The sequence below is a fragment of the Arachis ipaensis genome, chromosome B4 (genome assembly GCF_059453495.1).
Source record: "Arachis ipaensis isolate K30076 ecotype BB chromosome B4, ASM5945349v1, whole genome shotgun sequence".
Classification (NCBI taxonomy): Eukaryota; Viridiplantae; Streptophyta; class Magnoliopsida; order Fabales; family Fabaceae; genus Arachis; species Arachis ipaensis.
In genome coordinates, this window is record NC_142439.1 from 121,083,378 (window position 1) to 121,098,722 (window position 15,345).

At 34.4% G+C, this 15,345-nt stretch overlaps 1 protein-coding gene across 1 annotated transcript; it reads left to right on the plus strand.

The window, feature by feature from the left end:
• The first annotated feature begins 8,944 nt into the window (after positions 1 to 8,944).
• On the plus strand, positions 8,945 to 10,530 carry LOC107616286 (uncharacterized). The gene is made up of 3 exons (XM_088485819.1): positions 8,945 to 9,423; positions 9,621 to 10,017; positions 10,129 to 10,530. The coding sequence occupies exons 1-3, from the start codon at positions 8,960 to 8,962 to the stop codon at positions 10,528 to 10,530; spliced, it is 1,263 nt and encodes a 420-aa protein (XP_088341945.1). The 5' UTR covers positions 8,945 to 8,959.
• Positions 10,531 to 15,345: the final 4,815 nt, after the last annotated feature.

Here is a 15,345-nt window from a genome sequence, read left to right on the forward strand (position 1 = left end):
AAAACATATGCATGTGTGCCTCTCTATTATTATCCTTGACATGCGTCTTGTGTTAGGTATATATTGGACTAATGTGATCTAAATCAGTGTGTAAAAATTAAAAAACCTGTAACATACTGTTAGGATTTGGTTGAATTAGTCCCACATTGCTTAGGATAGCAAATGGAGTGGGTGACCTAGGCTATAAATATGAGGCTAAGTTCTCCATATTTTTTGCACCAGTCGGAAACACTTAAAGCTTGTATCTGACTTTTCTTTTCCTCTATATTCTTTGATTAGAGAGTGTTGTGAGGTGTAGTTAAATATTTGCTTTGAGAGTGTGGGTGTACTGGGGTGCCGGTGTTAGAGAGAAAGAAGTCTATGTGTTGTAACAATTTTCACATAGTGATATTCTCTGGTTGTCATTTGACAACGGCCGTAGTTTTTTCTCCAGTAATTGGAGTTTCCACGTTAAATTCTTGTGTTGTGATTGTGTCTATTTTATTTCTCTGTGAAAGGTATTTTCTCAAGGGGAAATGGTATATTATTCCCAACATGTGGTATCAGAGCTTCGGTTCGGTGGAATTTATTCTTAGTATGCTCTGTGGTTGCAGCCTAGTCTGAACTTCCACATCAGAAAAGAATTTTGTCCTGTGGCTTGAGGTTGATCTTTGGTTGCTGTTGTTGTTGCTGGAAGGCAGTGTGACACTGTGAGAGTGCAGTTTGGAAAGGTTCTGGCTAAGGAAAGACTTGGTATTTAAGTGTGTCCATTGTGACCCACCTCTCTTTCCTGGGACCCTTCCTAGTGCACAGTCTACAGTTGAGTTATACTATTCCAGTATACGGTTGCAACAATGTCAGGATATTCAAGTGCTGTGAAGCTTGAAATAGAGAAATTTGATGGAAGAATCAATTTTGGCTTGTGGCAAATACAAGTCAAGGATGTCTTGATACAATCAGGTTTGCACAAGGCGTTGAAGGATAAGATCTCTGGTATGAAGGATGAAGAATGGGAGGAACTAGATTTGAGAGCTGCAAGTGCTATTCGCCTGTGTTTGGCTAAGAATGTTCTTGCAAATGTGCAAGGAATGAAAACAGCCAAGGAACTTTGGGATAAACTCGAAGGGTTGTATCAGGCAAAGGGCATCTCAAATCGGTTGTTATTGAAGGAGCAGTTCCATAATCTACGCATGGATCACAATGTGAAAATCTCCGACCATCTTAGTGCTATCAATGGTATTGTCTCTGAATTAGAGGCAATTGGAGTGAAAATTGATGATGAAGATAAGGCACTGAGGCTCATATTGTCTCTTCCTTCTTCCTATGAGTATATCAAACCTATTTTAATGTATGGGAAGGAAACCCTGAATTTTGAAGAAGTTGCCAGTAAGCTCATTGCTGAAGAAAGAATAATGAAAAATGAGGGTAGCACTTCATCAGATTTGGCGCTTGTAGCTAGAAGTGACAATTATGGAAAAGGAAATCGTGGAAGGAGTGTAATATGATGGAAATGTGGAAAGCCTGGGCATGTAAAGAGAAATTGTCCAGGTAATGCGGTTTCAGAAAAAAGGCACTCAATCTGATGCTTGCAATATTGCTCTCTCTATGAGAGAAGATGATGTTCTCTAGAAGATAAGAAGTATCCTCATGGTATTGCCGCACTGCCATGGATAAGGATAAGTTGTGGCAATCGGGTCCACAATTGCACACGGGAATTGGTTGGCGTTGAGATGCAAGGTGTGTGGCGGAGTTATGTCGATGGCTGAAGAACTTCCAGGAAAAGCCAATTTGGAAGTTGCACCATGAATTTTCAGCAAGGTTTCGATCTGTACCAAGGCGAAATGCTTAGAGTGGTCTAATTCCAAGTGAGTATACTTTCATGGTGGAGTATGATAGTTCTCTGAACTATGATTGTCGGTATAGACAATGGCAGCAAAGAATTGTCGGTGTTGACTATGGAAGCTGAAGATGTGTGACTATTTCAATCAAAGTGGAGATTGTTAGGATTTGGTTGAATTAGTCCCACATTGCTTAGGATAGAAAATGGAGTGGGTGGCCTAGGCTATAAATATGAGGCTAAGTTCTCCATATTTTTTGCACCAGTCGGAAACACTTAAAGCTTATATCTGACTTTTCTTTTCCTCTATATTCTTTGATTAGAGAGTGTTGTGAGGTGTAGTTAAATATTTGCTTTGAGAGTGTGGGTGTACTGGGGTGCCGGTGTTAGAGAGAAAGAAGTCTATGTGTTGTAACAATTTTCACATAGTGATATTCTCTGGTTGTCATTTGACAACGGCTGTGGTTTTTTCTCCAGTAATTGGAGTTTCCACGTTAAATTCTTGTGTTGTGATTGTGTCTATTTTATTTCTCTGTGAAAGGTATTTTCTCAAGGGGGAATGGTGTATTATTCCCAACACATACAAGGTTACAAGATACTCTGACACAAAAAAAAAGACCAGAAAAAGTTGAAGCCCGTGTTAAAAAAAATAATTAATTATAAGGGTAGTGTGATTTTAAGTAATGAATTAAATAAGACTTATATATATAGGGGTGGGTGACCTAGTTGAAAATATGGTTAGGTAATGCTCTATGATCAACCTTTAATAGAATGATATGATATGAATGATGCAAGATGTGATGATTTATATCTAAGCACATAGTACATATGCATATACATATCAATATATAAATGGCAAGTGAATGAGAAAGACAAGATAATAATGGAGTGAATACTTTACTAAATAGAGAGAGGGTTGGATCTTCTTAGTGGAATTAGAATCTAAATTTCCAACAAGTGTTTTAAGTTCCTCAGTGAATCCAATGAATAAATTAGAGAAACAGAAGAAGTGGCAGTTGCTAAGGAGAAAATAATATAAAGTATATGCATGCATCAACACATAAGAAAAATGTATATCCTATAACATTTTTATAAAGCAAGGTTTTAAAGATAGTGGAATTCCAACGTGTCAATGCTCTCAGCTATGGAAGTACTGTTCATGATATGTAAATCATCCACCGCATGCCATGCAATGATTTATACATACATTTTCAGTGGCTTATTGGCTTATACCATCCATTACATGACATGTTTCAATTCATTCATACACCTTTCTTTTATCTGTATTCATTTATTTTTTTTCTCTTGCTTTTTTTATTCCTACCATATCTACAAATTTGTGTGTTTCAAAATTCAAATTTTGAATTGAAAAATACCATGAATTGTTTCCTCTCAATCTCACTCTCTTCCCAATTGTTTCCTCTCTTGAAGCAGCGTTGGCCAATGATGATCCCTCCACCCGGTCGATGAAGCGGTCACGCATCGTGTGGACCTCGGTTGCACCGAGGACTTCATTACCGTGATGGACGTGACTATGGCGGTGGTAGGGTTTTGCTAGTTGACAAGGCAACGACGATTATAATTTTCTTCTGCATCTCAGTGATAAACTCTATTTTTAGGGTTTATCTTGTGCTTAATTTAGTGGATTTTATCCATTATTCTCACACTTATTCATTGAATCCGCATGTTTTACATTTTTCTTCCTAATTTTGTGCTATGATTGAAAACATGCTTCTTTGACCCTAAACTTGCTAATTTTAATCCTCTCTTATTACCATTCGATGCCTTGATATGTGTGTTAAGTGATTTCAGGGTTTATAGGATAGGAATGGCTTAGAGGATGGAAAGGAAGCATGCAAAAGTGGAAGGAATACAAGAAATTGAAGGAACTGCTAAGCTGTCAAGCCTGACCTCTTCGTACTAAATCGATCATAACTTGAGCTACAGAGGTTCGAATGAGGCGGTTTTAGTTGCGTTGGAAAGCTAACATCCGGAGCTTCAAAATGATATGCAATTTACCATAGTTTCCATGCAGTTAGGCGACGCGCATGCATGGATCACGCGTAAGCGTGACATTGCGAAAGTTCAGCGACGCATATGCGTGGGCGACGCGTACGCGTGACAGAGCCACGTACTGTACGTGTCAGAAAATGCTAGGGGCGATTTCTGGGCTGTTTTTGGCCCAGTTTCAAGCCCGAAAACACTGATTAGAGACTATAGAGTGAAGGGAATCAGACAAAATAATTCATTCACATAATTTTAGGTTTTAGGTCTTAAGTTTATTTCTTCTCTAATTCAGATTTCCATGTTGTTTTAATTTAGTTTATCTTCTACGTTCTATTATTCTAATACTTTAGTTATCTATTTCCCTTTGTGATTTCCTTATTTTGCCAATTTAGTTTATGAATTCTTCATGTTAGATTCAATTTTTCTTTTAATGCAATTTGAGATATTTTATGTTTATTGCTTCTCCTTTCATTTGTTGTTATTGATTCCTTGCAATTAGTTATTTAGATTTAATATTCTCTTATTACTTTTCTATGCTTTTATTTTATGCCTTCCAAGTGTTTGATAAAATGCTTGGAAGGATGCTAGAGTAAATTTTTCTCCTCTTGACTTTGGTTGAGTAATTGGAGACTCTTGACACTACAAGAAAAAGCGTATTTATCGACGTAAAAAATCGACGGCTATCTCTCCCGTCGATAATTTTCGACGGCTTGTTGTCGATATTTTAAAAAAAAAATTAAAAATAAAATAATAAAATCGATAGTTTGGTCGTCGATTTTTTAATGATACATTAAATCTATCTTTACTATCGTCATATTGTCGACAAACTGGGGGTTGAATATACTTTGTTTCTTCTCTCTTCTATGCAAATTCTCATCATCAATCATTTATTGTTTGCTACACTTTTTAGAAAGTTTGCATACTTATTTCTACATTTGTTATAATGTATTTCTTCTTATCATTTTAATCTATTCTTTTGGATTTGAATCCTCTAAATTTTGAAATTTACTTTAGAAAGTAAAGTATAATCTATCACCATTTATTTCATAAGTGGGATCAAGAGAAAATATGAAAGAGTGGTGAGATATCTCACTTTATTTTCTAAAGTGAAAATATAAAATTTAAATGATCCAAATTCTACTCTTTTTATGAGAAATTTATTACAATTTAGGTATTGTGAGTTTTTGGTGTTGGGGATTTATGTATTACATTTTATTTAAATAGTAATTTTTATCTAATGTTTTTGCTTTTGGTGAGTGTTTAGGGACTGCAGCAAGTTATTGTGCTAAAGTGACGGTGGAAAATAGAGAGCAAGTATTTCTTAAAGAATTGAAAAGATGATAATTTTTTGCATTTTTGGTAATTCAAAGTTTTCTGTAATGATGTGATGAAGAGTATTACTTGAAAATGACAAAATGTAGGAAAAGGATAAGTGAATGAATCTCAATTAATTGTGAGATAATGAAAAGGATGTCATTAAGATAATATTTATTTTTCTATTGTATTATTTGTGATAGAATGTTGCTATACTAGATGAGAATTTTTTCTATATTAACATATAGAGGGATGTTTATATAGTAGTTTCTTTTGTACTCATTTGAGATTGATTACTTTATAAATAAAATTTAAATTTTATTTTATCTGCAAATCAAAGTAGTCAAAATCGCGTTTCAACTCGTAGAAACGCACGATTTCACGTTTCTGCATCCTCCCCCAGTCTCGGTTTTGCTTCTCGTCCAAGACCAAGCTTCTTCGTGTGGAATCGCCGTGCAAAAACGCAAAGCCACTGGAATCGCGTTTCTGCCCCGATGTTGCATTCAAGATTGAAGAGGCTCTTTTCTTGATCCTGATTAAAGCCCAGTCCAACCCAATGGTCCAATCTGAATAGAGACCATGGAAGATGGAGGAGCCCTAGCAGACAGTAAATTCCCTAATCTCTTTACCTTCCTCACTTTACAGTTTATCTCCATGGCCAAAATTTCAAAATTTTACCTTTCTCAAGTCTTTCAATCTCTGACTCTCTGCTCTGACTCTATCTCTCTATCTCTCTGAAGTTTGAATTTCGCGCGACCAAAATCCCCAATCTGGTTCTCTGGCTCTCCCTCTCTATTTTTGGAATCTGGATTGCTGCTGCTCTTCTCCTCCCTTTACTGGTAGTTCAGGTATGTTAAAACTTTTTTAATTTTTATCCTCTTCAATGTCAGTTCAATCTGTTGTTGTACTTGTTTATTATGGATTATATTGCAGGTTGAATTGTTATTGTCTATCTTTATTGGTTTCCTGATTATATTGCAGATTAATTATATTGTTCAATTTAGATTATAATTTTATACGAATTATAGCAGGTTTTCAAATTGAGGTTAATTTATCTGTTCATGTTTATTGGAAACATGTATTTCATATTACCGTACAAAAGACCTTTCATTCTTTACTTGAATTTTTTGTAAGGCATGACATATGTGAATTAAGAATTGGTTAATTTTATGTCACCGTATTGATGAAGTGTTGTTCTTGACCAAATTGGTGATGGCGAAATTTTAAAGATAAACTTCTTTCAGTTTCTATGAAAACAATTTAGTTAACAAGGGAACCATATTATTCTTCACAGCCTCTTATATATATGTTAGTAACTATCCAATTCTGAGTTAAAGTATCCTAAATTCCTAATCTTAACAGAGCCATATATGAAAGATTCAACAAAAATCCATGAGATCAGAATTTTTTAGATCCACTAAATACAGGGTCCTTTACTTCCATTTCAATAACCTAGAACTAGAATCCCCTTTTTTAAAATTAAATTAAATTAATCCTTAGATTCAAAAACTAGAAGTGTCCCTAAACAAGTAACATGGCATCATGTGAAGTGGGACTTAGCTAGTACAGCAAAATCTTTATGTTATTGTTAATTATCAATAATTCACATATTACTTGTTGAATGATGAAGGTGAAGCACTGTATATGAAGATGCTATATATGTTGAAGTTGTACTGTTGAACAATTCAAATTACTTGACAAGAAGCTTTTGACTTTAGCTTTGATTTTGATCAATGAAAACAGGACTAATAATAAGACATCATGTTAATTCAAAGCCAAGTTCTTCGAGGAAACTAGACAATAATTTCTAGAAACCATTAATCTTCTTTAGCAAACCTTATAAGCTGCAATTAGCTAGTACAACATGGACTTCTCTGTTCATAGAAAAAGAAGCTGCAATTGGCAGCGTGTACACTAATATATTATCCCTTTATCTGAAACCATTAATTTTCTTTAGCAAACTTTATAAGCTTTTTTAAAAGGTAGATATAACAAATATGATATATAAAAGAAGCAAACCTTATAAGTTATAAGTTATTAGTGCATATTCACGTGAATCTCAGTTTAAGATAATTAAAATAAATAAAATGTTCCTTATTCACTTAAAGAAAAGAAAAAGCTCAAGAAACAGAAGGAAACTTGCCTTCAGTGGAAAACAAAAAATTACATCACCATAGACTATTAACTAATATTAACCAAGCTTTCTAAAAAGTAAACACTGAAGACTTCAGGTACTAAAATACCACTCTAACAGTATAATTCTGTCTTGTTCTCTAATGTTCCTCAATGGTAGGAATATGCAATATACCACATGAAACAATGTATATTTCATCCATTTTAAATTGCCTTAAAAGAACTAGTCCGGATTTTTTTGAAGTTAAATTTAGAAAATAGTAGGAATGATTTTGAATGTGAAGTGATTACTCAATATCATTATTATGAATGTTATTACTCAATATCACTAATGTGTTCGATCTTTAATTCTTCACCATAAGCAACTATGACGGTACTAATAGTTGTGCAGCAATAAGCACTACTACACTAATGTCTTCATTATTTCACCTATATCCCAATAATTTTATAACTATCTATATCTCTGAAATATTGTGGCATTGAATATAATTCTTGAATTTTTGTTATGTTGGTATTTTTTGTTCAAATTGGATTGTTAAATTTTTGTTATTGAACTTGGATGGTTGTACTTGAAATTGAACACAATTCTGTAATTTTTGTTAAATTGTTGAATTTTTGCTATGATATTGAATTGATTCATTGAATATTTACTGTTTTCATTTTTTTCTGAACAGGAATGGCATCGACTCAAGCTAATGCAAGTGAAAATCCGACTAACATTCCAACTTCTCAGTCAGGAAGTACAGCTGGAATCGCTTGTAAAAGAAAAGTTGCTAAGAATGCTCTTGGAAGTAGAACTGATGTAGGATGGGAGCACGGGATATCTGTTGGAGAAGATGGAAAGAAGATACAATGTAAATACTGTCATAAAATTTTTTCAGGAGGAGTTTATAGATTGAAACACCACCTAGCAGGAACTCAAAAAGATGTTGGGGCTTGTACAACTGTTAGTGATGAAGTTAAGAAGCAAATGTGGGATGTTGTGAGTGGGTTGCAAGTAAATTTGATGAAGAAAACAAACATGGGTGGGGCAAGCCCAGGAGAAGCTACTAAAGAAGTTGACACTACCGGTGAAAAAAGAAAGGGAAAAGAACTAGATGACAACATATTCAAGAAAACACGCATTAGTACTCAAACAACAATCAACAATATATTTAAGAAGAATTTGAGAGAGGAAGTATGTTTAGAGATTAGTGCTTTTTTCTACAACAATGGCATCCCCTTTAATGTTTCAAGGAGCGAGGAATACAGTAGAATGTTTGAGAAAGCTATAAGATACGGACAAGGATTCAAGCCACCATCCTACCATGAATTAAGGGTGCCTCTTTTGAAGAAACACGTGGAGCTTGTTCAACAATCATTAGAGGAACATAGAGAATATTGGAAGCAGGTTGGTTGCACAATAATGACTGATGGTTGGACAGATAAAAGAAGACGGACCATCCTAAATTTTTTGGTTAATAGTCCTAAAGGGACTGCTTTTTTGAAATCCATTGATGCCTCTCACATTACTAAGACAGCTGATAAAATCTTTAAAATGATAGATGATGTGGTTGAAGAGGTTGGTGAAGAAAATGTCATCCAAGTTGTCACGACAATGCGGCTAACTACAAAGCTGCAGGAGAAATGCTAATGAAAAAGAGGAAAAAGTTATTTTGGACGCCTTGTGCAGCACATTGCATTGATTTAATGTTAGAAGACTTGGAAAAAAAAGTAACACTTCACAAGGACACAATTTATAAAGGTAGAAAGATTACTACTTACATATATGCTAGAACTGCTCTTATTGCACTACTACACATCCACACTAAGGGGAAAGATTTGGTGAGGCCGGGTATGACCCGTTTTGCAACTTCTTACCTTACTTTGGGATGTCTCAATGACAACAAAGGTTCCTTAATAAGAATGTTTCTTTCTGATCAATGGACTTCTAGTAAATTTGCAAAGACAAAAGATGGAAAGATAATTGCAAGTGTAGTGTTAGATAAGGTGTTTTGGAAGGAAGTCGTAATTTGCTTGAGGGCTGCCTACCCTCTTCTTCATGTGCTTCGTATGGTGGATTCAGAAGAAAAGCCGGCAATGGGATTTATTTATGAAGAAATGACAAGTGCAAAGAAAAAAATACGAGATGCATTTCAAGGAGTTGAGACAAGGTAAAGTGTCTAATTATTTTATTTTTTAATTAATGCATAAGAGTTGTACATAATGTTGAATGATACGTGTAAAGTGTAATTGTAAAATGTAATAACGGCAGAAGTAGAAAAGTAAAAGCCAGAGAGAGTTGAAAAATTTGAATTCTGAAAATATTGTTTATTTTGTAATTAATTTATTAATTTTTTTTATGTTTTAGTTATATACCTATTTGGGACATTATTGATGCAAGATGGGGCAACCAACTTCATAGGCCATTGCATGCTGCAGGCTATTATTTGAATCCTCAAATTCATTATAGCTCTGGTTTTAAAATTGCTTATGAGCTTAAGAAGCAGTTTTATGCTTGTATGGAAAGGATGACAGGAAATCCAGATTTAATCACTAAGATGGATGTTCAACTTGAAGATTTTAAGACTCGAAAAGAGTTTTTTGGTAGTAAAGTAGCTCAAAATGCAATTTATACTCAAACTCCAGCTCAATGGTGGGATTCTTATAGAGATCAGCATCCAGAACTCCAACAATTTGCAATTCGTGTCTTGAATTTGACATGTAGTTCATCTGGATGTGAACGTAATTGGAGCGCTTTTGAGATGGTTAGTAATTAAATATAAGTTGCATTTTAATTTTATAAATTTGGTTGTTAATTCTTCAATTCTATCTTGTTGTTTGACTAATGTCTAATATTTTTTATCTACTTTTGAAAGGTTCACACGAAAAGGAGAAACCGTTTGAAAGCTAAAACCATGAATGATGTTGTGTTTGTGATGACAAACTCAAGATTAGCAAAGAAAAAACAAACTAGAAGAAGTCTTGATTATGACTATAGTCTTGATGAGTTGGACTCTGATGAAGAGTGGATTGTTGCTGACGAAGATGGAGAAGAAGAAGATTTAGATGCTCTAATTTCAGATCCTGATTTAAATGATGGAGCAAGTGGTAATAGAGTTGTTGGTGCCTCTAAGGATCCTTTGGCAATTCCTTATCTCGATGATGATGAGTTTGAAGAACTTCTCCAAGGACCTCTTCCTCCTGCTCCTGATAATGATGAAGATGGTAATGCAGAAGTTTGTGAAACTCGTGAAGATTTTATGACTGATGAAGAATAGAATGATTATTAAATAACTTATTTAGATTTTAGTTAATTAGTTGTTAATTCTAATAGTTTGGTTGGTTTATTTGCTACTTGAATTTATTTTAGTGTCGTATGAACTTGTGAGTTGTGAATTTGTGTTTTGATTTGTGAATTTGTGTTGAATTGTGACTTTTAACTTGTTATGGTATATATATTAGTTATAATTCTATGGGTAATTTAGTTTATTTGAGATTTATTTTATTCTCTATAAAATTAATTTTTGCTATTAAATTTTTCTAAATTTTTATAATTTACGAGTCATATTTACGTTCCGTCTTACGATTCAACGAATTACGATTTTGAGTTAGCTTAACGAGTCGAGGTAAAAACTACGAGTTCACTACCTTGCTGCAAATAATATTTTTTCTTTAGTTTCTTTTTATTTTAATATTTCGTTTTATCTTTTCATATATTCAAATATTGCATATAAACCATTTTTGTTTGGTTAAATAATATCTTAAGAAATATAGAAGCTACTACAAGAGACACGCCGAATAGCGGCGGTTTTTAACCGCCGCGAAACGAAATTCCAGCGGTTCCACAAGCGTCGCCTATTAAGGGGTGGAGATTTGATTTTGCGGCAATTTTAGAAAACCGCTGGCACAACCGCTGCAAATCAGATATTTGATTTTGCGACGCTTGCAAAACCGCCGCTATTTTGGTCAGTGAATTTAAAAAAAATATGCGGCGGTTTTAAAACCGCCGCAGATTTGGGTGGGTTTTTGTTTTATAAATAAAGGTTCAAGAAGCTAATTAAGTATACAATGAGTTAACATTCAACTAAAGGAAAAAAAAATGACACTCAAAAAACACAGATATCTCTATCATGAAAATATTCAGGTCAGTAGCACACTTTAATTGCTATTAATTGTTATGAGATAGTCCGCATAATGCATCAACGAGCCCTATGAAATAGTCTGCAATATAAGCTCATAAAGTTGAATATACAAGAGGAGATCATATCACACACTATAAGACTAACAGGACAATGCATTTAGAATGAGCAATTTCACTATACATTAATAAGGAGCAAAAAGTAAGCTCTACACATTTAAATTTCATTGGCTAGCATAAAGAGGGGAAGATGCCATGGCACAAAGCATAAGTTCTGAGGATCTCTTTTCCTCCGCTCCCTTGTATCATTTGATATTCTTTTCCTAGTCCCCCCTCCCTCTAAAAAAAACATTAAAATAAAACTAAAAAAGGAGAGAGAGCCCTATGAGATCCCTTGTGCCATGGGCAAGAGAAGAATATATTGAGAATCTTGAACCAACATAAATCTTCACTTCTTCCATAATGCCATCTTCTGATCTATCATGGATTCCTGTGGCAAGCCTTTTGGTTACTTATTGAGATTTCAAACAAGTGAATCGATAAGAAAGTGGTACTAACATACTGTTTTGTTGAAGAAATCTCACTGACTACTAAAGATTAGTCAAATAGAAAAGTAAGTACAGAGAGAAACACCAAATAAGTCTTTGAGGCATCTGCTTCCTCACTTTCTTTACTCTCCTACTTCTTACAGTCTTAATACTAAATTTTACCAACAAAAAATAGGTGCTTTTCATTCCTTGCGGCCCTTGGCTTTCTTCCTAAAGTTATAATAGATGCACAATCATATGTATACTCAATCCTTAATTAAAGATAAGAATGAACTTTCACACTTTCCTTATTTGGAAGATGGAGTTTCTTTTTATGTTTTTCTTAAAAAAAAAGATAAAAAGAAACATTAAGCAATTCATTCATGGATTTGGTTGAAGTGGCAAGAAACTTTAAGGCCTTATTAAACAGGATGAAGGTAAATAATGTTTCATAAACAAACCTCCTAAATATACCACCAAGGATGAAATGGAAAATGACATGGCAATAAAATAAACTTGTTTCATCCAATAACTATGTGAAATTACTAAAAGCAATTCAATTAGGCAAACCTAGGAAGAAGAAAAGCTACCACAGGGAGGCCAGGTACAAGTAAGATCACTAACATAACTGTGTAACTCACATCCAACATCCATCAAAATAAAATCTCCCTGTTTAATCTGCCAAATATATGATAAAAATTGAACAATAAAAAATAAATACTAGGAGACAGCATTTGGTGATGATAACTAAATTAAGCTTTTGGTTATTTCCCAAATAGTGTATGACACTTGCATTCGGCCCACCACCAACGACAAGATTGAATCTGTTATGAAGTGCAATAAAGGACAAGAGAAAGCGTGCAATTAATCATTGATAAATGTGAAGGTTCTTAAACTATCAATTAAAAACACAAAAGTAATCATAAATGAAAGAAATCCTTAAGCAGTTAATTAATTCAATAGAGAGGCACTCACCCCATTCACTGTGCTCCTCTCATTCTGCATTCATATTAAACCTTTACAGCTAGCATACCTTCAAAAGGGTATGTTTTTGAATGCAGCATAGTCAACAAAAGAGATGGATAATGAGTAGTGAGTGGGAAAGAAAGAACAGCTACAACAGTCCAGTTCACTTATTCAACGTGAGCTGTAAGTATTATTTATCCAAACAAGAGCATGAAATGGTTCATAGCAGCATCTTTGAACCTCATTTTTCATAAGCATTGTTAGTCCAACAAATTTAACATCATTTCAAAACAATGTAAAAAATGAACCTACTACAAATTGGAGCTATTATTGAAAGATTCCCAGCATTCTCTACAAGTGTCCATCCATCAACAATATTAAAAAACACAGCCTGTTGTACCAAGGCAAGACAAGGAAATAAAATATTAGAATTAATACAAATATCAAAAACAAGAATTAATTTATTCAATTTTCATTGGCCCTATAATTTAATTTCCCCTTAAAACTTTTTTATTGCATTTTTTGTGAATTTTTCTTCTGGTTGGTAACAGACTAATTATTAAAGAGTGTGATTCTTAATCATATATATTTAAGTCAGGGAGGGTGGGCAAGGTGAAATGGATTATCTAATTTAAGTTGATAATACCTTAATAGCATTGTTACTACTTAATTACTAGACAATATATAGTGTACCCTTATCTTGTTGTGCAGGAAATATGCTTGCTTGTTCAGATAATGGCCACATAGACATTGCCTCCTCAAAGAAGAATTGGCCGCGCATGCTCATTGCATGACAACTATTAAATAATAAAATGGTAATAAATTTTAGTGTTGGAATTGAATGTGAGATCTCACACTTATGCTGCCTCATGGATGGCACTACATGCTCTCGATTACCTTCATAATTATATATATCATCTATGTATATATTAGGAGCTGTTAGCCTGTGATTTTTACTATTGATTCCCTTTCTATTATGATGTTATTGTTATGGATAATAAGATCGTCAGGTGCATTTTTTTTTATTAAATATAATGAGTGTGAATGAAAATATACCAATATATCTGAAAGGCATTTAACTTTAGCTCCTGCAGGCAATAGAGCTCAGAAGCAATCACAATGCAATATCGAAGTCAATCCTCCAGCTGAACATCCATATATGATAGCCTGTAGTTATAGTGATAAGTTTCACTACAGTGATAAGTTTCAGTGACTAAGTAATAAAATTAATAGAGGAAGAAGAAAAGTAGTCGTAAATCATTGATGTCTCTTACATTTCGAGCATTTTTTATTCCTTTTGTAAGTAAATCCTGCATGACAGCAGCAAAAACCTTTGCCCCTTTAAAGTGCAATTGAGTTGTCTGATTTATACACCATGATATTTTATAGTCTCATCAGAACTAAAAATAGGAAATACAATTTTCAAGTGTTTAATGCTTCTCTTGATAATTCAACTAAGAGATTCCTATTGACTATTGCAGGAAAGTTAAAATAAATATTATTCGTGCTAATTTCAACAAGGTTTCACTTTATAGCCATTACAACACCTCATTACTTTAACATTAACAGAGTTAGGAAAAAATATTGCATTAAGCATAATAGTGGATGAACCAAGCATAATCAATCTTTTGATAAACTCATAACCACACCATCAATGATACCATTCAACATATACTAATATCAAAATAAAACAGAACAATCAAACTAAAACTTTAAAAGAGAAAGAATCACACAACTGCTTATTAAATCATGAAACTTTCACTAAGGAAAACTAGCAAACAGTTTGTGTGCATATTCCATAAAAACACCAAAATGCACAAGACAATAAGTTAATACTATATCTAAGATTTTGGAAACAGAAAACAGAGTCAAGGATCGTACCGTGAGCGGGTGGGAACTGCGCGGAGGATGATGGCAGCTGCAAACTGCGTGGAGGGCGATTGCGACTGTGACTGCGCGGAAGACCATGACTACGCGAAATGAGATCTACAGCACACAAGACGACAATACATCAATGTCTGCAAGAAAGGGCAAGAGAGAGGAAAGGAGTGCAGAGGGTGCAGGGGGATGAAGAGCTCACAGCGCACAATAGGGCAGTGGGAAGGAGGCACTGACTGCAAGAGAATGGAGAGGCATAGATGAAGTAGGGCACGATGGGTGGGGTGTGGGTGGGAGGAATGAAGGGCGCAATGAGGCTGCGGCGGATGAGCTTGCAGTGCAATAGGGATTCAGAGAAGAGAGTCGCGCCAATAGATTTTCAATTCAGAGAAAACACTTGGAGAAAACACCTAGGGGTGGGTTTCAATTGATAAAAGTGTTTTGTTTAACCGTAAATTCTAGTAATTTCACTGCACACCACCGTCCAAGTGGGTAATTGCCGCAACCTTGCCACTTAGCAGCTGTCTTTTTGAACCGCTGATATTTTAACGCCGCAAACCCCCGCATCTGGCGTAGTGAGCTAT